Here is a 23,710-nt window from a genome sequence, read left to right as displayed (position 1 = left end):
CCTACCCCGTGCAGTTTTAGTGTTTACCATGCGAATGCGTACAGGTCACGTCGTTATACATCCCAATTCATATATCGTGCCTGCAACCTCCTGTCCGTGTGGAGAAGCTATCCAATCAATCACACATTTGTTCTTACAATGCCCAATTCGACAACAACATCGCAATACACTATACAAACAGTTACACCGTGTGGGTATTCCATTTCCGATGTCCCTTTCGACTCTACTCTACGAGCCGCGGTCTGATGTCATGTGGATACTGTACAGCTTTGCACGAAAGAACAACATTGTAACATAAACAAACAGACATTTGGAATGTAAACAAACTTTCTCATAACAAACAAATAGGACCCCTGGCAGGAGACCGCTCTTAGGCGGTGTGTGCCACACAAAGAAGAAGGAAGGAAGGAAGCAACTGTTTCTCATGAACCTGAGTTGAATGTTGATTAATGTAGAGTTATTACGTTTGAATAATAGTTAAAATACTTCATTATTTTTTGGTGTTGATTTCAGTTATTTGCATATTCTTCCTTTCCTATGTAATGTAAGAAGATTTTTTCTCATTTTTGTTGTGTCATGTTGAGCAAATGTCTCAATGGCGTATATTTGATAGTTTGTCAAGGTCAATGTCTCCACTGATAATGGTGTATTTGCATGAGGATGAGTAATGATCTAAATGAGTAATGATCTACCCTTTACAAAGTACATTAGCGAGAGATACGCATTTAAGCTTCATGTTACTGATCTTTAGTGGTAAGACGACATTCTTTCGTTACTTTGTGATTGGGAAAAATTTAGAAGCTGTTTGATATAAGGTAGTTTAAGAAGGGAGACCAATTAATAGTTGTGTGTGGCAATCATGCTCTGAATTAATAGAAACGGCATAAAGATGTGGTAGTGTTCAATATATATTTTTGTGGAAGAAGAAACGTGGTGTAAGGTAAAGTGAGGGTTCTCCGGTGCAGTAGTGTACACCCTTACTGGTTATTCCATATCAAATCTTCCAATTCAAAATATTTATTTGCTTGAAGGAAACTATTTAAGTACAGACATTCGTTTTAGGATTAAGAAAATGTGTTAAATTATTTTCTGGGTACTAATCTGATATTCCCAGGACAGATTTCTTCATTTTTACAGAAGAAACTACGTACGGTAATAAGTTCCTGTAGCATTGTCTAACATCTGGAAGGTGTTTTGTGTGATGTGGGAATGTTTCATAGGGGAAATTCAACCATTGACGCATAGCCCCACGAACCATTTCCATTAAGGTTAGGTTAGGTAGGGTCATGTATAGGTTACAATAGTTAAAAATTGGTTTCGAAAAAAATATGCGTAGCCCTACACACCATTCTCGCATAGCCCCACGAACCATTGACACACAGCCCCACAAACCATTTGCGGAAACGTACGTTCTTCAGTTACAAAAATACTTTTTTTTTAAAAAAAATTGCAATTTCTTTCATCAAAAAAACGTGAATGCACCTTCAAGAATGTTCCGCAAAGCAGATGTGTGAGTACGAATGTCAAAAATTCACAAAACGAAAAAGTTATAGGTGTCCGGGGACTATCAGATTTTAACCATTTTCTGCAGTAATTTATCCTGGGGTAGCCATTTTTCCATGTTGTATGACATTTTATGTTCCCGGAGCTGCTTGCAGAATATGGAAACTGTAATTTCGCTAAAGCTATTAGCTATTTGTTAGATATGTGGTTGACAAGTGTCCCTTTCAATATTCATTGCAACATTGTGAACTATCTTGCGCATGCGTGCTTTTGTGTAGCTAAACTTACTTTCTTTGTCTTTGTTATAAGCTCAGCTGCGCTTCTAAGTGATGTAAGCCACAGCAAGCCTAAACACGTAACAAGAAAATGCCAAAGCTTTGAAAGGGTAACAGTTTCATAGATCGGAGACACATTAAAATTGGAAATTTTGTGTTTTGCATGGTTCGTACCTACCAATTGTGTATTGCGGAACATAGTGAAAGGTGCCATTATGCTTTTTACATGAAAAGAAACTCAATTTTTCACATTCTGAGTTTTTTTTTATTCCTTTCTTCGCTTCCATAACACACGTTATGGCGGACATATCTTGACTCATGTTGTGGATATGCAGTGTTTCAACCTTCTTCACCGAAAATACCTACGGTTGTGTTCGTCACCGGTGGAAATTATACATTATACACGGGTAGCTGATGGATAGCCCCACAAACCTTTATGCATGGTAACTGACCAATAGCCCCACGAAACATTCACGGATAGCCCCATGAACCATTTCCGATAAGGTTAGCTTAGGTTTGGTTACGTTAGGCAAGCATAGTAAAAAAAAAGGGGGGTTGAAACACTGACAGGGGCTTACGTCATCAAACGTTCGCAGCATCCGGTTGTCGTAGGGCAAGCAAATGAAAGCAATGGCAATTGTACGTCGGTGAGATATTTCTCTTCAAAAATACATGATTTCCCAGTTGAATATATTCCACAATGAAAGAAAATACCTCGACGAACGTTGTAAACCTTGGAAAAACTCATTTCCGTAAGTAGTTTCTTGTGTAAAATTGAAGAAATGTGTCTTCGATGTATGAAACTGTTCCGCAGAAGTGATTAATGAAGAGGAAGAAGTAAACCTGAAAGTAAACAAGACTCGGCAACAGTTTCATATGGGCACAACACCTCACTCTTTTATTTTGGCATTTGTACTTACGTATTCTGCATTGCAAAAGATTCTTCAAGGTTGCATTTTGCTTTTTTCATGAAAATAATTTCAATTTTTCACATTAACACTAATTATTGTTCTTCCTTTTCTCGCTTGCATAACACACAATGTGGCGTGCTCTGCTTGAGTTGCTTTGTGCATCATCAGTGGGTATGCAGTGTTTTCAACCTTCTTAACCAAAAAAATACCTATTTTCGTGTTTGTCACGTGTGCAAATTGTACACTATGCACGGATTTTTTGTTTTTAATTTCAACTATGCTTGCCCAACCTAACCTAACCTTACCAGAAATGGTTCGTTAGGCTAGCCCCACAAACCATTTCTGGTAAGGTTACGTTGGATTGAGTTAGGTTAGGCAAGCATAGTTAAGGTGAACATAGTTAAAAATCTTGTTCCAAAACAACGGTGTGGTTGGAAACACTGACTGGGAATTATGTCATGAAACATACGCAACATCCGGTACACGTAGAGGAAGCAAATAAAAGCAACGTCTATTGTGCGTCAGAGAGATATTTTTCTTGAGAAACACATGAATTCCTGGTCACATAGATTTCATGACGAAAGAAAACACCTCCACGAACAGTCAACATGCTACAGAAACTCATTTCCGTAAGTAGTTTCTTCTGTAAAAATGAAGAAATATGTTGTTCACATACGAAACTGTGACTGATGTTTGGTAGTCAACTGTCACCAAACCATGCAACTGATGTTAACCTTATTATATTACGTAACTTGGAAAACAAGCAGAACTACACAGCTGAGCTTAGAATGAAAACAAAAGTTCAGAGTTGGGTAGCAGGTGCTACCCATGTTTCTCTGCGTGTTAATAAAAATAGCATGCCTAATGCAGGGTTCAGATACATAATATTCGTCTTAGTGTACTTGCTAAGTCATTTGTGTAAGATTTGTTCAAGAGGCCATTCCATGTCTAAAGGTGCCTGCAGAGGAGAGCCATGGTGCACTCCACCTTACAAACAAGATATCTCGAAAAAGTTCATAAAATTTGTGTGGTGAAAAATCCCGGTCGCCATGACGACTAAAAATTTCAGCCTGGCGACTATGGCCTTTTGCTGTAATATTGTCGTCTTTTAAGTTTTCATGTACGAAATTTTGAAAATTCTAAGTTCAAATTGCAGTACAGCCTAAGTTAGCAAATTACTGTTTTTTTGTATATCAACGTTGTGAACATTCCATAGAGTCAGTAACAATTTCTTACTCTTTGTCCCTCAACCACCCATTCCCGCTTTCTCATATGCTTTAGCAATGTATTAGTAGGTGGTTGGTTACCTGGCTCCTGATTTTAAGAGCTGGCACCTAGCTCTGAAGAATATTTTTCGAGCACTGCATATAGTATTGTTTTCTATGATTTACATGCTGTAAGTTACGGCAATTAACTGCATATTCAACAAATAATAAGATAACAGTTTCATCAGTGTGTGTGGAATGGATAATTTTTTTGCATTTTGATTTTTTGCAATCGGAATGGGATTGGGAAGGGAATTTTACATAATCCTGATGTTTGTGATTGGAAAAATTCATCATTTCTCAACCATGACGGAAATTTTCAAAACTTCTTGATGAGGTGAAAATCTCAAAGGCAAGAATTTACAATACCGGACCCTTCTGTAATGTCTATGCTATGTCTTAAACTCGCAAAATAATTAGTCGCGGTTATTTATCTCAGGTTAACATGTTGGGGTGAGGTGAAGAAATTGTTCATTAACGTGTATAAGTTGTAAAATAAGCTTTTCAATTCTCTCAATGATTCTCCGTATACAAGTATGGGAGCCATATTTGTTGATATGAACAATTGTCATTCACAATTAGTTACACTGTCTACAGCATTGCCACACTGTTGATTTCATACTTGGAGAGCTTGGAAATGCGTCAAGGATGATGAAGACGACGACAGTGACAATCACGATGTAAAAGAACATGTGGAATGGGGACTGATTTGATTACAGGTAAGTTTGGCAACAGTACATCGATCGTAAAATTGCAGGATACGAAAATGACATCTTCGATGATGAATGTTTGCCGTTAAATTGCTACAAAAATAAGATTTTTTATCGGTTTGTTTTAGCGCAAAACCATTCACAGATAGCCCCACTGACCATTCTCGGTTAGGTTAGGCAAACATAGTTGAAATTTGGGGTTGTAAAACCATGCACGGATAGCCCCACGAACCATTTACGGTAAGGTTAGGTTAGGTGAGGCAAGGCAAGCGTATTTAAAATTTGGGGTCGTAGTAATATCAGGAATGTATATTTCGAAGTATTGGAAACACAAAATTTTCCAGTAAATATTGAGTGGATCACTCAATTTCTCTGATTTTGCAATTTCTACACGTGACCCCCAAATTTTAACTTCAAATTCATGATCAGGAGGCCTCAAGTAGTGAGTATGCAAAATATTACAAAAATCGGGGAGGGGTCCGGTATTGAAAATTCACTCCATCTCAAATTATACACCCTATATCCCCTCAAGTATTTGTTTTTGCACTTGTGGAATAAATACTGTTAATTTCAAGAAATGTCGGACACACATAGTGCAGAAAATACCAAAAATATACCACTTTCAAATACAATTCTTTGGAATTTCTTGACTGTCCAAGCTCCTGAAAAGTTAGGAAGTTACTTCCCGATGTTGGGACGTGACCTTACAAAGTGATAGATGTTTGGAAAAGGAAGCAAGGTGAATCCAGTTGCATACAACACCAAAGTATTTTCAATTCAATTCAATTTGAATTTTATGATTTGTAGAATAAATCTTAACACAGGATGTTAGTTCATTCAGTGTATAAATGCATTATTTTGATTTTCATAGAAATTTACCCATTTGTTTATTGATGAAAGAAAACTAAAAATCCAGAATTTTAGATTTTTCTCTATTGTTCCTGAAGATCAAGATTTGACTATTTTCATCCCATTTACATGACTGTGTACATTGTTTAGTGTTTGTGTATTCAGACTCTCTATTTTACTATGACACAAGTTACTTAACCTGCACAGCTGGCTTTTAAGTCTTTCATGCTATATTGCTGAAGGATTGTTTGAAATAACATTAGCTTGGTTCATGGACGTTCACAGAATTTTTTCCAGGGGGGGGGGGAGGGGCAAACAAGGCACATTTTTCCCAATCATAGTGTTATTCCCTCAAAAAACATTGCTTAAATACTAATTTACCATGTTCGTGCAATAATTAGCACATAGTATTGTGGCTGAAATGAAATTATGTGTGTGAAATTTATAATTTTTGGATGACCTTCATTTTCCAGGGGGGCATAGCCCCCCCCCCCTTCCGGACGCCCATGGATTGGTTTCTCTTTTGCACGTCTCTCCTAGCATTGTTGCTTCGACTGGAGTTCTAGTTCCTTTTGTCATGCATCAAGGCATCGTTTGATAGTAAAGAAATTATTTTTCTTTTTTATTCTTGATAACATTGCTAGTCTGTGTACCAATAGATTAAAAACACTACATTCTGTTGTTTATATTGTCCAGGAGAGCCAGTACTTTCCATTGAACCTTATTTTGCTCTTTACCATAAGTTAAGCAAATGTATGGGAACTTGCGAAATTTATCATTGGACTTATACAAGCAAACCTCTAATGTAACATTGTTTTTACAAGTGATTCTGTCATGTTACATCAATATCTAACAAACTATTGTGGGCCTACATGGTGGAGTGATTAGCACAGCATGCTACGATGCTAGGGGTCCTGGGTTTGAATTCCAGCCTGGGCATGGGTGTTTGTGAGCATCCCTTCATCACATCATCCTCATCTTCGTGATTCGCCAAGAGAGTTTAAAAAGTAAAATAAACTAAATCAAAATTTAGCAAAGTATTGCATCAATAGTGATCTTAATATATTATACTGTGTTATATAATAAATATGTATGTATGCATGTTAGTGGATCGAGAAATAAAAGACTCGTTGCTAATATCCTTTTGAGTATATTTTCAAGAACATGTGCACAACACAGTATAAAACATGACAATCTTCATACTTTTTCTGCCCAGGATGACAGTAGTATAACACAGCATAGAACAAACACAGTACTGCACAGGCTATTGCCCAGAATACAGAGTAAACAATATTGCCAGGTGCCAACTCACATAACATAATATCTAACATCTTCCCACCTGAGTTGGCATATCAAACAATAATAGTTTCTTAGGTAATTTTATCTCTCCCACTACGTGTGGTACAAGGTTTGGTTTCAGTGGGAGGGAGAACGTCTTGTCTGATGTTTCGTTTTGGTTTCTGGCTTAGGTAATTAACTCTTCATCGCTTTACTCTCCACTGCAGTGGTGAGAGGCAGTAGCCTAGTACATGGGGTTGAAATAGAGAAAACATCTACTTATACCCTTGAATTTTTGGAAATTTTACGTTGAAAACTGGGAATTATACTTGAATTTTATCATGGTTGTAGAGTAGCCACCCTGAATTGTCTGCATCATTTGATTAACACCTCTTTGAAATATGTGATTTCGACTGACTTTTTAGGATTTTGAAAGAGTTGGTGTGTTGTCTTTCCATCATTGGAGGTGTCACAACCATCTTGTTTAGGCTTGTCAACGACAATACCCATAAAGCCTTTGAATTTCTCCTTGATGTTTAGTTTTAAGGCTTTTGTTTTTGCTTTGTCTTCTCCATCCATCTTGAATTCTTGTCTATACGACATACGAAGGAAGAACTCGTGAATAAAGTCTAAGCACGTGGATTGACAGTCAGATCTGAAAATTTATCGCTCTTTGAATGACCTTGTCAGAACTGTTCATTTCTGTTGGTTAAGCACCACAAATGTAACACACCTGAGCAGATGATGTTCCCCTCATTTTGTTGCAAACTAATGTGTGAAGAAACAAAGCTGAGAGATATGTAGGACTAAGATGTTGTATCTTGTCTCCAATGTATTTTGATTGTACTCTGTTTATGTTAAATATTACATTCTGATGCAATACTCTTTCAATGCAGGCATATTTGTCAGTGTGAAGCCATTTGCAAATAACCTTCTTATTCCATTTCATACTTGCGCATTGGCATGAGTTGGCAGCCAGTTTTCTTGGTTGCATTTATAAGACTCGCTGAATCATTCGGCATAAACCTCTTCATCCTACCTCATCCCACAAATTTTGAAGGTCAAATGAAAGAAACTCACATCATTGTAATTCAGCTGAAAACAGCAGCGTATGATCCTTTTCATATTACAATGCCCACAATTCACTAAATCAATTCCTGCTCTACCTGCAGAAAGTACATACCTTAATGATATGAGGGTGGTTTGAAAAGTTCTCGGAATGGAGTAGAAAGAAACGACTTACAACAGTGATTTTTTTTTTATTTTTCAATGTAGTCTCCCTGTACACTAATGCACTTGGTCCAGCGATGTTCCAATGCCTTGATCCCATCTCGAAAATTAGATTCCTCCAGGCCTGTGAAATACGTGTCAACTTCGGCTATTAGTTCTTCCTTTGAAGAGAATATCCGTCCACCGAGGAAACTTTTGAGTTTGGGGAAAAGATGGATGTCTGAGGGAGCCAAATAAGGCGGATGTGGCAACAATTCGTAACCAAGTTCATGAATTTTTGCCATGGCAACGACACTTGTGTGAGGGCGCGCATTGTCCTCATGCAAGATGATTTTCTTTCTTACCAAACCTGGCCTCTTTTCCCGTATCTTATGCTTTAGTTGGTCGAGGAGATTAGCGTAGTATTGTCCTGTAATTGTTTGACCGGTGGGAAGATAATCGATCAACAGAATCCCTTTCGCATCCCAAAACACTGACGCCATTACCTTTCCAGCCGACCGTATTGCCTTTGCTTTCTTTGGTGTTGGTGAATCAACATGTTTCCACTGCTTTGACTGTTGTTTTGTCTCTGGGGTATAGTAGTGGACCCATGTTTCATCTGTCGTCACAAACCGGCACAAAAAATCTGTTTGGTTTCTCTCAAAATGAGTCAAACATTGTTCGGAAATGTCCACTCTGATGCGTTTATGGTCCTGTGTTAAAAGTCGCGGCACCCATCTTGCAGATAATTTTCTCATATGCAATTCAACTGTTAAAATGTGATACGCCCGTTCGGATGACATTCTTATAGCTTCAGCAATTTCACGCACTTTCAGTCGGCGATCCTCCATGACCAATTTATGCACTTTTTCAATAATTTCTGGGGTAGTAGCACATTTTGGGCGACCGCTACGTGGATCATCTTCTAAGCTGTCCCGACCAAATTTAAACTTGTTTGTCCACTTTGCAACAGTTGAATATGAAGGAGCAGAGTCCCCCAGTGTGTTCAGAAAATCAGCATGAATTTCCTTTGCTTTCATACCTTTCTGTACGAAGTACTTAATCACCGCTCGAATCTCGATTTTTTCCATCTTCACAAAGCACTGCATGGGAACAACTACAAAGTGACGTCCGCACCACAGATCTCTACCCAGAACACTGACGTGCCACGTGCTTATTAATAAAGGATGGCCTATTACTATGCGGGAACCTCGTTGTCCTAGCACTGACATCTGGTGGTGATTCCGAGAACTTTTCAAACCACCCTCGTACATAGAATATGATCAACAGAAGGCCACACAGACAAGGTTTTGATAATTCAACACCAGTCTCAATGGGTGAAACTGTGCGCGAGAAGTTTGTGAAAATGGATGGGTTTTGACCAACTTACATCCTAATTTACGTTAACACCTGGGTGGAACTATTTGCATTTTTTGAGGCAGCCCCATCATTGCTCTACAGGAAACTAGTGGTTTAAAGACTCTGCTTTAAAGTAGGAATTTCGATTTTCGTCCGCATTTTCAGAATTCTGTCCCACTGTGCATTGGTTTGTTTGCGACACTTGGTGTGTGTAGCTGAGGTAGGTTGATGTTGGGATGAATTTGAAGTGTCTGATGATGTCTGGCGCAGAGTGATGCCTGCTCTTTAAGTGGCACCCAATAGTCAGTTCTTTTCCATTCACATTATTGTATTCTAGGTACACCACTCTTATATCCGGCATGGTAATTGCCTTTATGGCAGTGACCCTCTGTTGCCATGTTTCCCTAAGAAGGAACTCGTGGTCAAACAACCAATTAGGCCTAGTGCTCTAGCAAGAGCCGACAACGTTGAAAATCTTACTCCCCAAAGCAGCCAACAGGGAAACAGGATTTTGTCAAACTAACCATTCTGCGCTGTTGATTGCACACTGGTTCCTATGACACCTGAACCTTAGATAGCTACATGAAAAATTTTCATTTAAAAATATGAAAAAGCACACATAAATAATACAACTCATGCATAAAATCACAAAAATCTCATTAAAGAATGGCATATGATATTAGGAATTTAAATTAATATTCTCTGTAAATATAGAAACAAATATGCAATTATTTCCATGCAGGAGAAAATACAAATTATTGTTGCTACCAAATGGGGGCAACAATAAGGACCCCCCCCCCTCTGTTTCCTCACTCAATTTTTGCCAGTGATGCTGTTCTGCATATCCAATTCTGAAATGTGAATGTTTGGAAAGTAAGGATAAAGACATAACCTTTAGTTTTGGGTGATTTAAAAGTGAGTAAATTTGAAAAAGAGAATAAGAATTTCTAGCCAACTAACTACAGTAACAACATTAAAAAATATAATGATAAATGAAATTTAGCTAATAAATTTTTTAATATATTTTTTTTTCTGAATTATTAACAAACCTTGTATTACATAATTCAATCTTCTGATCTCATTCCCCTTGTTTACATGTTCTCAACCCAGAATAAGTTCAATTTGGAAAGAAATACATATAACTTGTATTAATTTTACACACAATTTTTGTGAACTCACAACTCACTTTCAATCGTAACAGGTTCCCCTGATTAGAGAAAAGCAGTAAGCCAAAAGCAATAACCTCCTTCGTCGGCCGTTACTCTCTCAAGCATTCAAAGAATGCTAAGTCAGTATCAAATCAATCTTCCTGGTTGATTATAAGTAAGTTGCTGATCAACGAGTATGGGGGGAGCAACAACCAGGTGGTGGAAAAAAGGATAAGTGAGAGTGTAACGGGCGACTTGGGGTCTTTTGCTTTGGAACGAGGAATGAGTAAGATCTGGGAGCTTGAGCGAGTCTGCATAGAGGACTTCTAGGAGTTTTCTCCGAGGATTTCTTCATCATCGTATAGACAGGTAATATCCTTCTCTAACCATGTTGATCTAAACTGGAAGATATAAACCCAAATTCTTAGTGTTGTGCCATTTCAAGTGTGAAAAGTAACCTCTCGCCTATTACCATCAAGTTATCTGCCAAAGGGCGAGTGCTCACCAGTGAGGATGAATGAATGACGAAGCTAAATCACCCAAGCATAATGGTTAGGATTCTGGTAAGATCCCAACGAGCAACAGTTCGTTACGTGGTGGAGGTGCGGGGCATGCTTGCATTCGGCTCTTGAAGGCTAAAGTATTATTTACTTCAGTAAAGCTATACAGGGGCCTCCCCGTTGGCGCAGTGGTATTATCGTCACCTTGTAATCAAGGGATCCTGGGTTCACTACCCGGCGGAGGCCCAGAGTGGTTCGGATCCCACTTAATATTGTAGGTCCAGACCCGATTAGCCTTACTGTGCATAAAGTGGACTTAAAACAATCAATCAATCAGTATATAAGGTTACACTCGTATTCAACGCAAGAACATCAGGATTGTTTTTTATTTATTTTTTATTTTCATGGTTGCTTCTAATTAATGCACCACTGTGCAATGAGTCTCCACTGGGGATCGAGCCTGTCACACCTTGGATTATATTTGCAACAGCATTTCCACTACACCACTGGGGATGCTTTCACAAATTAACTGTCGTTTGGCTGTAAATAAAAAACCCGCATCCTCTATTTTTCAACATAGTCTGGGAATTTTCAGGAACCACCGAGCACAGAACTTCCGATAGCCTAATTTTCCGGTGACAACCTCGTACAACACAGTCCGAGAAATGTTTGGAAATTTTGCAGAAAGTGCCGAGATTGTGAATCGACGGTTCTCACGAACTTTGTCGTCAATTCTCTGGACGAGATCATCGCTCACTACAGAAGGCCTACCACTCCTAGGTTCATCATGAATGTTTGTTCTTCCTTCTTTGAAAAATCTCATCCACTGACACACAACACCTTCACCCCCACTCACGACCGGATCAAGAAAGTGTGGCGCGTTACCCCCGCACCCCCTATATGCCTTCATGGCGTGGTGCTAAGCACAGGGGAACGCTTTTTTTTTCTTTTGTTGGTGTTTATAAGTCCACTTTATGTGAAGTAAGGCTAATCGGGACTGGACCTACAGTTTAAAGTGGGATCCGAACCACTTGTGCCTCCACCAGGTATCGAACCTGGGACCCCTTGATTACAAGGAAATGACGCTACCACTGCACCATGAGGGAGGCACATAGTATTACGTAACAGGTGTTGTGTATATATAGCTCACATAAAGGGGGGGGGGGGCTTGTTCAACTTTTGGTATGATTAGGGTTGCTGTATTTCATAAGTGAAAATCTGGAACACTGCTGACCGGAAGCTTGTTAGGGAGCGCGAGGAGGGGGGCTTCTGTATGTACAATTTAATTATTATGTATATTTGTACAATCCAATGATATTCTTTATACTTCTTAATAAAAAACAGAATTTGAAGACATGATTTCAACTTCTTTAATGTTGAAAACGTCGTCTCGGATGTTGCAGTTGAAACTGGCAGTGTAGACAAGATCACCAGTGATTTGTGAATATTTGGGCAATTTTCTACTGCCTATAATGTAGACACACGCTGGACTTGTCTTTCCAATTACTGTTTGCCACTTCTTTTTCCACATTCGTCATTCAGATTTGAAAATGTAAAAATTATCAACAAGGCCATCCAACATTTTGGCACACTGTTCCAATGAATGAGGGATAGCCATTTCAAATTTTTGGAAGAAGTTTTTACAATTTTCAATGTGTTGACTGTGTTCAGAGAAACTTAAGTTCATTTCTAAGTTGCAAAATGGTCCAGTTGGTGCATTAATCCTGCTATTTGGCAGTTGGGTGTTCTAGGTCTCTTCATTTCTTCATCATAGTTTCTTAGTACTTTCTCTGCTTTGGAATAAATTTCATTCCAGTCCTCAAAACTCCCTCTTAGTTTGTTTTTATATATATATACAGGGTGTCGCAAAACTCTTTCAACAACGCTTGGGTGCTGGTTGATATCAAAAACAAGTAACTTTTCCCTCTAAAGCTTACCTTGAAAGCGCTTAGTTTCTGCGCTATAAGAGCTTAAAATCTATCCTGTACGTATACAACCCAACACAGCAAACGCTTGCTCTGACATAACTACCAGGGGCACGTGGCAGGGTTGCCACTAGCTTGCCTCGTTAAGAGAGACGACTTGAAAACAACAACTTTGGAGTCTTGCCCGAGCAAAATTCAAAACATTATTGATACTTACGATGATGTAAGAAGCATTGACAGTATTTATAAACTGAACAAGACAAAAAATGGGCAGATTGAAATTCAAGATTACTCATTCTAAACTATCTCCATAACTGATTGATTTGGTTTATTTTAATTCGCTTTTCTGCCGCCTTTGGCTAATCGCGAAGATGAGGATGATATGCTGAAATAACAAATGACACCAATGTCTAGGCCAGGATTTAAACCCGAGACACCTGGCACCGTAGCGAGCTGTGCTAACCACATCACCACGGAGTGTTTCGTACATCATGCAATATCAACAATTACAAGGGACACGTGAGATAGGGGAAATCTACGAATGAACAAATGTAAACATGATGTGCTTGCTGCCTCGTTTCGAACACGCAGACTGTAATGTTATTACAATTTATTTGGAAGTTATTCCTATCTGTGCTATTGTTATTGCTAATCATGTTCGTCTCACAAGTAAGTAATTGCAAGGCTTTTTTAATTTAATGATTGATTGATTAATTTGCTTTATTTTACTTCGCTTTTGTGCCACTTTTGGGTAATTTGCGAAGATGGGGATGAGTAATGACATGATGAAATTGATGAATAGACCCTTACAAACATCCATGCCTAAGTCGGGATTCCAACCCAAGACCCCTGACATGAATAAATTCACACATTAAAACTAGTGCTTATTAAAAGCCAAAGCCAAGAAATGTATACTTACGTATATCAAGCGCTGAACTGTAAAGGTCACTCGTATTGCACAATGACAAAAAACAATTTTGCGAACAGCAAAATTCTATTGAGTCACCTTGGTGATCGAGTACGTTTAGTGATCGACACATGATCGCTCTATCGAAGGTTCCTGATAAGAGCTCCGGCCTGGAGAAATGTCACTTGATCATTTGTCTTCGTAGTTCCGATTTTTCTGAAAAGAGAGCAGGTACTGCACCACTACACCTATTGGTGCATTGAACTTTACGTAAAAAGAACACTGTAAGAAAACTGAATTTATAAAGTATGTTAGTTCTCTGCTCTTAATGAATTATTTTGACTCTTGGAACAATAGTAGCATTAGAAAAGTCAAGAACGAATATACTGACAAGAAAATTTCATTTCTGCAGTAAAGGCATGTTTTGCTGCGAATGTGATTGCAACCACAATGGCAGAGTCATTGTGTAATGCACTAGCAGCCAGCAGTTTATGTTCGAATGTCAAATGTTCGAAACGAGGCAGCAAGCACATCATGTTTAGATTTGTTCGTTCGTGGATTTCCCCTATCTCACCTGTCCCTTGCAATTGTTGATATTGCATGATACACGAAACACTCCGTGGTGATGTGGTTAGCACAGATCGCTACGGTGCCAGGTGTCTCGGGTTTAAATCCTGGCCTAGACATTGGTGTCATTTGTTATTTCATCATATCATCCTCATCTTTGCGATTAGCCAAAGGTGGCAGAAAAGCGAATTAAAATAAACCAAATCAATCAATCAATTATGGAGATATTTTAGAACGAGTAATCTTGAATTTCAATCTGCCCATTATTTGTCTTGGTCAGTTTTTAAATACTGTCAATGCTTATTACAACATCGCAAGTATTATTAATGTTTTGAATTTTGCTCAGGCAAGACTCCCAAGGTCTTGTTTTCAAGTCGTCTCTCTTAACGAGGAACGCTAGTGGCAACCCTGCCACATGCCCCTGGTAGTTGTGTCAGAGAAAGTGTTTGCTGTGTTGGGTTGCATATGTACAGGATAGAGTTTAAGCGCTTATAGCGCAGTAACTAAGCGCTGTCGAGGTAAACTTTATAGGGAAAAGTTACTTGTTTTTCTGATATCTACCAGCACCCAAGCGTTGTTGAAAGAGTTTTGCGACACCCTGTATATATATATATATATATTTCAAACTCTTCATAAGTTACACGGTGAAGAAACTGAAGATCTTGCTGAAATGTTTCTCTTATAAATTATAAAGTCTGAAATGTTTCTACAATTAGTGAAAGCATTTCAAATCACACTACTAGGCATTGATACTTTTCTTTTCTTGTTTGGGACAAACAACTTGAGAATATTACGGTGCCTCATATCCTGGCTTTCTTGCACTGCATTAATTAAACCCAAAGTCCTTTGAGAAAACTCTCGGAAAATAGAATATAACATTTGACAGTCTCAAATTTCACATTAATAGGCAAAAATGCACAAAAATCGCTTTCGGACACTTCTCTGAAATTATCGATCTCTCCCCCTTAAATCTACCACCCATTACATCAGCACCATCATATCTTTGAGCAACCATTTTTTTCTAAATCCACACCCAACCCAGAGAGAGTAGAAGCAGTAGAAGTAATAGCTGAAGCTAACCCAGATGCTGTTACATCTCCAACAGGAAAGTTTCCCTTTCAGATCTAGACTTTCGAAAGTGATCTATCGACTCTCAGGATTATTGAAGTTCGGAAATTTCAAATTGACAAGAATTTAGAACTTGATGAATGGTTAATTCTTCAATATCAGGAACTTATAATGAAATGGTAATATTCATGCTACAAATTCCCAAACAACTGCTTTGGGCAGAAATTACATGTAACATTATATAATTTACAAGATGTCAGGAATTTTCTGAGCATTTTCCACAGAAATTCTATCTGGAAATTGTAGACATTTGGTCTGCAGTCCCATCTGGTGTGTGGAATTATTTTTTTCCCCATCCATATCTTGTCCTATACATCTCTAATTTAGGAGAATAAAATGAGTCCGAAGAAATTTTTCATGAAGAAGTGGTTACAACAGGTAATATGGCAATTTTACTGAACCAAAAAAGAGGGGGGTTGGACCCATTGAACCCCCCCCTTTAAATATGCCCATGCCTCTACCCCTCCATCCCATACATTGTGGAATTATCTGGCAGCATATTTTTATGTATCTGTCATGCGACATACATACAAGAGTTAGGTGGGAGAATAGCATACACTGAACCTCACCCACTAAATAAAGATATTATTATTATTTATATCTGGAATATATGATTTATTCATTTAGTTTTTTTCTTTGCTTTTGTGCTGCTTTTGGCTAACTGCGAAGATGGAGATGAATGATGAAATTAATGAAATGGACACTTACAAATGCCCAGGCTGGGATACAAACCTGGAACCCTGGCATCGTAGCACAATGTGCTAACCACTCTACCACAGGGATCGACACATCTGAAATACATTATGGCACTTGGAACTGATACCGATACTCTCACCCATTCCCACCGATACCGAAGCCAATACCGTTCGTTACTTGTATAATTCCAATTTAAAACAACAAACGCTACTTATTAATAATTATATACATATGTATAAATATGTGTGTATAATTATTATTATTACATTTTATACATATCCAATTCTGACAATCCCAGTCTGGGTATGGGTGTTTGTGAGTGTCCCTTCATGAATTTCATCATATCACCTCTCATCCTCATCTTTACGATTAGCCAAAAGTGGCAGAAAAGCAAAGTAAAATAAACTAACTTAATCAATCCATTTCTGACAAGCTGCGATAAATAAATTAACCCACCAAACAATGCTCTGTTCACTAATTTCATGTTGATATTCTTCCTGTTAGCTAATCTGTGATGGTGCAAATTTGGGGACGATAAATAAATATCTTTTTGAAGATGCTATTATTGTATCATGAAAGTATCCACATTGTTCACACCTTTGCATGGGTAGATTAGGAGAGAGGGGAGTAGAGGAAGAATTGCTTCCACACCTAAGTTCTTACTTTTTTTGTCACAACTTGTGTGACACACAACTGCCATAAAGTTAGTCGTTTAGATAAATTGACTCTGCAGTGCTGTGTAAGATACAAAGGTATTGCATTTGAGTGAAAATGCATGACGTGTGTCAAGATGGTGGACGAGAAACCGGTTTTCCCTATGTTAGGTGCTAAACTTAGTAATATCAGGGCATTTGTTGAACCACAAGATCGTAGGTACTTATGAAATTAAATGCTTTAGAAGGAGGTTTTTCCCTCATTTCAAGTACATCGAATGTTGAGAATGAAACTTTCACTCTCAAATAGGAGATGCAACAGTTGCCCTGGCCTACATTACAAAAAATTGACAACACTGCAGTGAGTATCTATTTTCATGAAGGAGGTGCAAGTAATAAAAATGACATTTATAATGTTACTATGGTAACATTATATGGTTACTATGGAAAATAAAATAATTTGAGATCTTGAATTAGCTTTTTTCAGATTCTGAATATTTCATTCCACCCAGGATATTACGCTCTTTAAATGTTTTCCTTTATTACATAAAAATATTCATTATTGAACATTAAAATTTTTTGTTGGTTGTAGAAAAAGGACATGTCTATAAATTATGCATAGGGGATAATTTCAAATTATATAGTTTTTAAGTTACAGTCATTGAAATTTATGTGTATCCAAAAAGGAGTACAAACATGTGATTTTTTACAAATTTTATTAATCTCCGGATGCACAGTAGAATGAAAAATAACCAAGAAAGGCATTCCAAGGACACGTGGTTACATGAACAGTGAAGCATGTTCATATCTACCAATTTGAGTTGGCAACCTTGCCAGAATGCATGTGTGACATACCTATATCTGTTTAGATTTGGGAGTTAGGCAATTAGTATGCCATGGAGAGTTGGCCAGTGCAGACAAGTATTGTTGTGGTAGCAGCCTTCATCCAAACAAGCACCGGTCACTGTGGCGGAACAATAAAGATGCACCTGTTCCAGAGATGTACAGCATTCTGAGATGGGTTAGGCAGCGGAGAGCCAAGGGTAATGTTGTGAACTGCAAGTCACCGTGAAATACATGCTATTCCACAAGACATGTTCAGACGCACATCATGAAAGCCTTCCTGCATTGCCTCGAACAGTGCATCCAAGCAGGAGGAGGACATTTAGAGGACATTATTTTCAAGTTGCACTGATGTCTGTGTTGTTCATATTATACACTGTATTAAATGCTTATGTGTATGTATTTATTTCATAACCATATATAATTTTACTACAAGCACTCACCATCTGTGTAGAAGCGGATTAAGTTTTGCTAAAAATGGGAAAATATCACTTAAAATGTGCGCTTAAAAAGTCACTTATAATTTACACAAATTTACAGAACCTTGCAAATACAGTTTTTAGTATAAGTGTACAGGATGAAAAGAATACTGGGAGAGGCATTAAGAGCTCATAATGTGGGACAAAAAGTTGAAAAAATGGGAGATAACTGCCCCCTTGCCCCTACTAATCGCTGCCACTGCTTAATAATAAAAATGGTGCAGCAACCAAATCAAAATGCACCATCTGGCAAATTAACATGTGCTTACTTGCTGCAAAATTATGTGGACTTAAACTGCAAACTCATGCTTCTTACACACTTAGATTTAACTTGCATCCAACTTGAAGCGTCAGGCAAGTCGCAAGAGAAAATCAAATATAGTGTACACTTACAGTTAACTTACGTGCTATCTGGGATATGAAGTTGGTAGTTCCAATATGCATTATACTGTAGTAGGAAATCCTACATTTTGTGTTTGGATCATTGCGTTAATGAGAATTTATAAGAAGTGGAAATTAATGTTTCTCTCAACAGGAAAGTAAAACAATGGCTAAGAACCTCACTGGGAACTCTGCCATGTTAGTAGAGTAATAAATCAATGATACCTGAATGATACCACATCATGTGCCAAGCAATTTATGTACCTTTTTATTTTCTCCTTTCAGCAAAATGGTGGTTCATCTAATGATCAATCACTTATACAGGTATCCAGTGGAGCTGGTGATGAAAACTCACCTCACCAAGTATCCAACAGAGGCAGAAACCCATGTGCTCTCAGTGCAAGAGGTTGAGAGGAAACTCGGTAAGTACTTGTGTTCCAATTCTTGCTGGGTTTACATCTACATCAGCATTTTGTGACATTTTTCTGTACATTCTTGCAAATAAAATTTTCTGGCTGTTTGGACATAATACAAAGAAAAATAAAGATCTTCTACATGGCATGTATATTATATGCAGAGGGGAAAATCATATTCAATGTTTGCACTTATCATTTATTATTTGTTTATTTTTGCATTATATTTATTTATGTTCCTTCTCACACAAAAGTTGTAACACTAATTTCAGAATCTTCAGGAATGGAATATAGGAGAAGGATTGCAACGTGTACAAATATTATTCCATGCATTTTTCGGAAGGTGAGTACACATGGCAATATATTAGGAATAATTGATATTTGTATAATTCCTATCTAATTTACTGCACAATGAATTACATTGTCATTATGAAATCATACTTATTGAAATTAGAATTAAGTAGGAATTAAGGGGCAAATTTTGATAAACCATACTTTACAAAGTGAAGTATGAAACACTTTACGTAAAGTTATGTTTTTATGTTTAGTTTTTCATGCTAAATGCATGTTAGTTCAATGGACATTTCAACTCTAACCTAAAATGTGATTTTAACTGTATCACTGCATGACATTCATTTTATATTAACATTGTGCAAAATAGTTTGTGTTAATTTGAAATAGTTTGCGAGAAATTGGCCTTAGAAGTTGTGCCAAATTGATGTTATACGTCACGAAAACCAAACTGCCTCTGATTGGATATTCCAGTTATGACGTTCTTGTTCAGCAGTTAACTCGGTCGTTTGCTTAGCACTCTAGAAATCCATGCATGAAGGCGTTCGTTGCTCCTCGTGTTTGTAACCATGAATATTGAAGAGGATTCTCTGTGATTTTCAAAATTAAAGTTTTGATTATGACATGCAAGAGATGTATGAAAGCCAATTCCGGCAATCTAACATGTGCAGATGCATTCACGGTAGCTCCATATTTTGCACAACTGATATTGGATGGAGCAGAGATAAGAGGAGCGAAAGCAGCGAGTTAAGTTTTGCAAGGGAAATTTGACATGGTGTTTCCTTTTCATCGACAGCTTATTCAAGATCATTTAATATTATTCTGTTGCAAAATTTTTCTCAGTAGCAATCATTCCTAATTTTCAGTTACTATTAGTAGTGCTGGTATTACTGCAGTGCAATAAGTTTACCTGAAGAAAAAAGAAGATAGACAAGTGTTATGTGTTCAAGTTGTGGTATAGCACTTTGTAAAAATTCATGTTTCCATGATTATTACACAAAGCAAAATTACTAACTACTAAAATTGCTAAAATGCTAAAACTATTACATTATAAATATATGCTTTCATTAATATTTACACTTTGTATAGAAAAAGATTTCATCTTTGTTGCTCTGGCCAAATAAAAACGCAACAAAAAAATATGTCTTTTAGGTTAATTTTGTTTAAATTGCTTGCCGGGATAGAGGCAGCAAGTTTGTAATTGTGCCACCAGGGAAAGAGTTAAGAATAGCGAAGAATGCAATCAAGAAAAAGGGAAACAGAGAAGATGGCGAGGAAGGGATTATCTACGAAGTAAAGTGTAAAGATTGCCAGAGTTTGTACATAGGAGAAAAAAAAAAGAGGCTGAATGACAGGTTGAAAGAACATAGGGATGATGTATGTCTTAAAGGAGAGAGAAATGTGATATTTAAGCACACGAGAAAAACAGGACATGACATAGAGTGGGATGAGGCTAAGCAGATAGGAAGGGAGAAAAGAGTGCTAGTGAGAAAATGGAAGGAAGCCAAGGAAATAGAGAAGAAAGGAGAAGAAGACACAATGAACTGGAATGGGGGACTGAAGATAAGCAAAGAATGGAAGAAGGTGTTTGAAAGAGTGGAAAGGAGAAGAGCGAAGGAGGAGAAAAGAAGGAAGAGGAATGAAGATAGAAAGGATAAGGAAAAAGAGCATGAGATAAGGAATCCAACCACGTTCCAGATGAAAGGAAATGTTTATCTAAATCACCTGTCAGGTGAAACAACAGTTGATGGGAGAAGGCCACCTTCTTAAACACCTGGAAAGGAATAATCTTTCTAATAATTTTGTGTCTGGAGGGGAGTGATTTTTGTGTGTGTGTATATATATATCAGGGCCGTATCAAGGTTTGTGGAGGCACCTGGGCAAAATGTTTGGTGGGGGCCCCCATTTTTTAAATTATTTTTTACTAGGAGCTTTATTAGCTCAATATGTTAACCACCAATTTTCAGCAGTTGAAATGGTAGACCTGATTTTAGAATCAGTAGTCATTCACAATCGAACATATCGCAGATAGGTTTGCAGGGAGAATAGCGCAGTAAAATAAAGTTACAGGATGATAATTGTAGCGCTATAGCAGCAGTAAACTTCTGCGTCTAAATGTCTACAGTATATTATGAAGAGTGAACACCGGAACTACAATATATAGTAAATACTAAGGGGGTTCAGACGGAAACAGAGAACTGAGCAGTAGACTGTACTTATGTACATAATTTATTATAAATGGTATTATTTACAATTAAGTAAAAATGTCACTACACATATGCATGGTCCATCTACTGGACAATTACAGACAGGTTCATTGTGGAAATTGTAGTAACTACACTTTCTTCAAGAAAATTCCCAAAGTCTTATAGTAGACACACTTTTCTTGCCTTTTTCGATGAAAATTCGTCTACTATATCATCGAAGTCAAATTCACGAAGAAGTTCATGTTCAATGTTTAGTAAACAAAGATTGGTTAAGCGATCCTGTCCCATTGCAGCAGGAAGTCTGTTTTTCATTAATTTCATTTTTGAGAAAGATCTTTCTTCGCTGCAGTTTGTTACCATTAAGACCAAATAAATTCTAAATAGAATTTCGACATTGGGAAATGTACTGCGGAACGGGTCCTTCCATACAATATTATACATAGACAGTTCCATTGGGATGTCTTCCTGATGTTTGACATTGCTACTGCTTACTAGGTGTGCAAACTGTATCAGCTCATTCTCTAGTGAGAGTTCCAGATCCTCCTCGTAGATGCTCGCGAGCTGCAGATGTAATTTGTGATGGAGTTGCTATTACAAGTTCATTTAGAATACTGAATCTCTTTGAGACAGATTCATAGGGGAAAATCCTGTCTGCGAGTGATGAGGTGATTTGATCAATCCACTCTGAAATGTTCACTAGGCGAGAGGTGGATTTGAGGTTCATTTTGATAGTCAAGAGGATTCAGTCAGACGTTTCTCACCCGCTGACATGAGTGTTCCTTATTGTACTCTTCTGGCTATCTCCTTATATTCAGAAAACGAGTTCCTTTTTGATTCTATGAACTTCTTTAAAGATCTCAGAATGACAATGGCAGATTGAAGAACTCACCTTGGATCATGGAGTGTTTTGCTCATAGCATCAAATCTCTCTAAAATGTCATTCCAGAAGATGGCTAACAATGCTACTTCCAGGGATGACATCTGCCGTGAGAGCTAATTCACTTCACTTCCACAATACCCTTCTCTTCTTTGTCATTGCCTACTTCGACAAGAGCTTCCTTAAATTTTTCGTAACCTTGGACTATAGCTTTTGTGGCATCTGCTCTATATGCCCACCGAGTCTCACTTAAACTCTTGGGAACATAGTATTTTCCTTCTGCTTGTCTTAACTTATCCAATGTTTGATAATGGTGAGGTGATGCTGTGAAGAACACATAAAGCCGTTGTACAAAATCAAAGAAATGAACAGCTGCAGGACATGCATTAGCTGCTGTTTTCCCTACCCGATTCAAAGAGTGGACACTAGCTCTGATAGTGTTATTTAGCCGAAAGGAAACAACTCATTCCGCCGTCCATTAACTTATATTAGCGCTGTTCACAAAAGTGCTGCTTAAAGTTAGATGTCCCGTAGTTCACTTACGCTAGTATCTTCACAATTTTTTTCCCTAGAAAAACTCCGTTCTAACACGATGTTATTAACGAAAGAAAGTTATGTACTTCATAGGATTATTTATTATCTTAATCGTATCTGAGAATTGATTGTTTCAATAAGTGTGCCTTATTCCACACCACATCCAAATCAATCCATGGCATAAAGTATACTGAGCTTCAGATATCTACAAACAGATCGACTGAGAGCTGTGCAACAATTGGATCCACAAGAGTGTAGACATACGACAATATTGAAGTTTTTTTTATTTTTAAAATACAACTTCTTATGCAATTTTTCACAAGCATAATCAGCTGGTTAAAAGATTTTTTGGTGGAGGCCCTTCACAGCTTCCTTTTGGTGGGGCCCTGGGGCGATCGCCCCAGTTGCCCATGGGTTAATCCGACCCTGATATATATGCAAGGTGTTGCAAAACTCTTTCAACAACGCTTGGGTGCTGGTAGATATCATAAAAACAAGTAACTTTTCCCTATAAAGTTTACCTCGAAAGCGCGTAGTTTCTACGATATAAGCACTTAAAATTTATCCTGTACGTATGCAACCCAACACAGTAAACGCTTGCTCTGACATAACTACCAGGGCTCTGACATAACTACCAGGGGCACGTGGCAGGGTTGCCACTAGCGTTCCTCGTTAAGAGAGACGACTTGAAAACAACAACTTGGGAGTCTTGCCTGAGCAAAATCCAAAACATTAATGATACTTGTGATGTTGTAAGAAGCATTGACAGTATTTATAAACTGACCAAGACAAATAATGGGCA

The 23,710-nt window shown here is 37.8% G+C and overlaps 1 protein-coding gene across 3 annotated transcripts in view; it reads left to right on the top strand.

Moving 5' to 3' along the window:
• The first annotated feature begins 440 nt into the window (after positions 1 to 440).
• Positions 441 to 23,710, top strand: part of LOC146002604 (PRELI domain-containing protein 2-like) — a 35,470-nt gene continuing 12,200 nt past the window's right edge. Inside the window, exons 1-3 of one of the 3 annotated variants that reach the window (XM_083140566.1) lie at positions 441 to 544; positions 18,872 to 19,008; positions 19,272 to 19,342. In XM_083140566.1, the coding sequence (XP_082996692.1) occupies positions 18,876 to 19,008; positions 19,272 to 19,342 (204 nt within the window). In that variant the 5' untranslated portion in view covers positions 441 to 544; positions 18,872 to 18,875. Of the gene's footprint in view, positions 545 to 608; positions 816 to 18,871; positions 19,009 to 19,271; positions 19,343 to 23,710 lie in introns of those variants that run through there. The other 2 variants (XM_083140564.1, XM_083140565.1) reach the window with 2 other exon arrangements.

This window comes from Lepisma saccharinum, chromosome 18, assembly GCF_977018435.1.
Source record: "Lepisma saccharinum chromosome 18, izLepSacc3.1, whole genome shotgun sequence".
NCBI classification, from domain to species: Eukaryota; Metazoa; Arthropoda; class Insecta; order Zygentoma; family Lepismatidae; genus Lepisma; species Lepisma saccharinum.
Note: the sequence above shows the minus strand (reverse complement) of the source record. Positions and strands in the feature narration are given on the sequence as shown.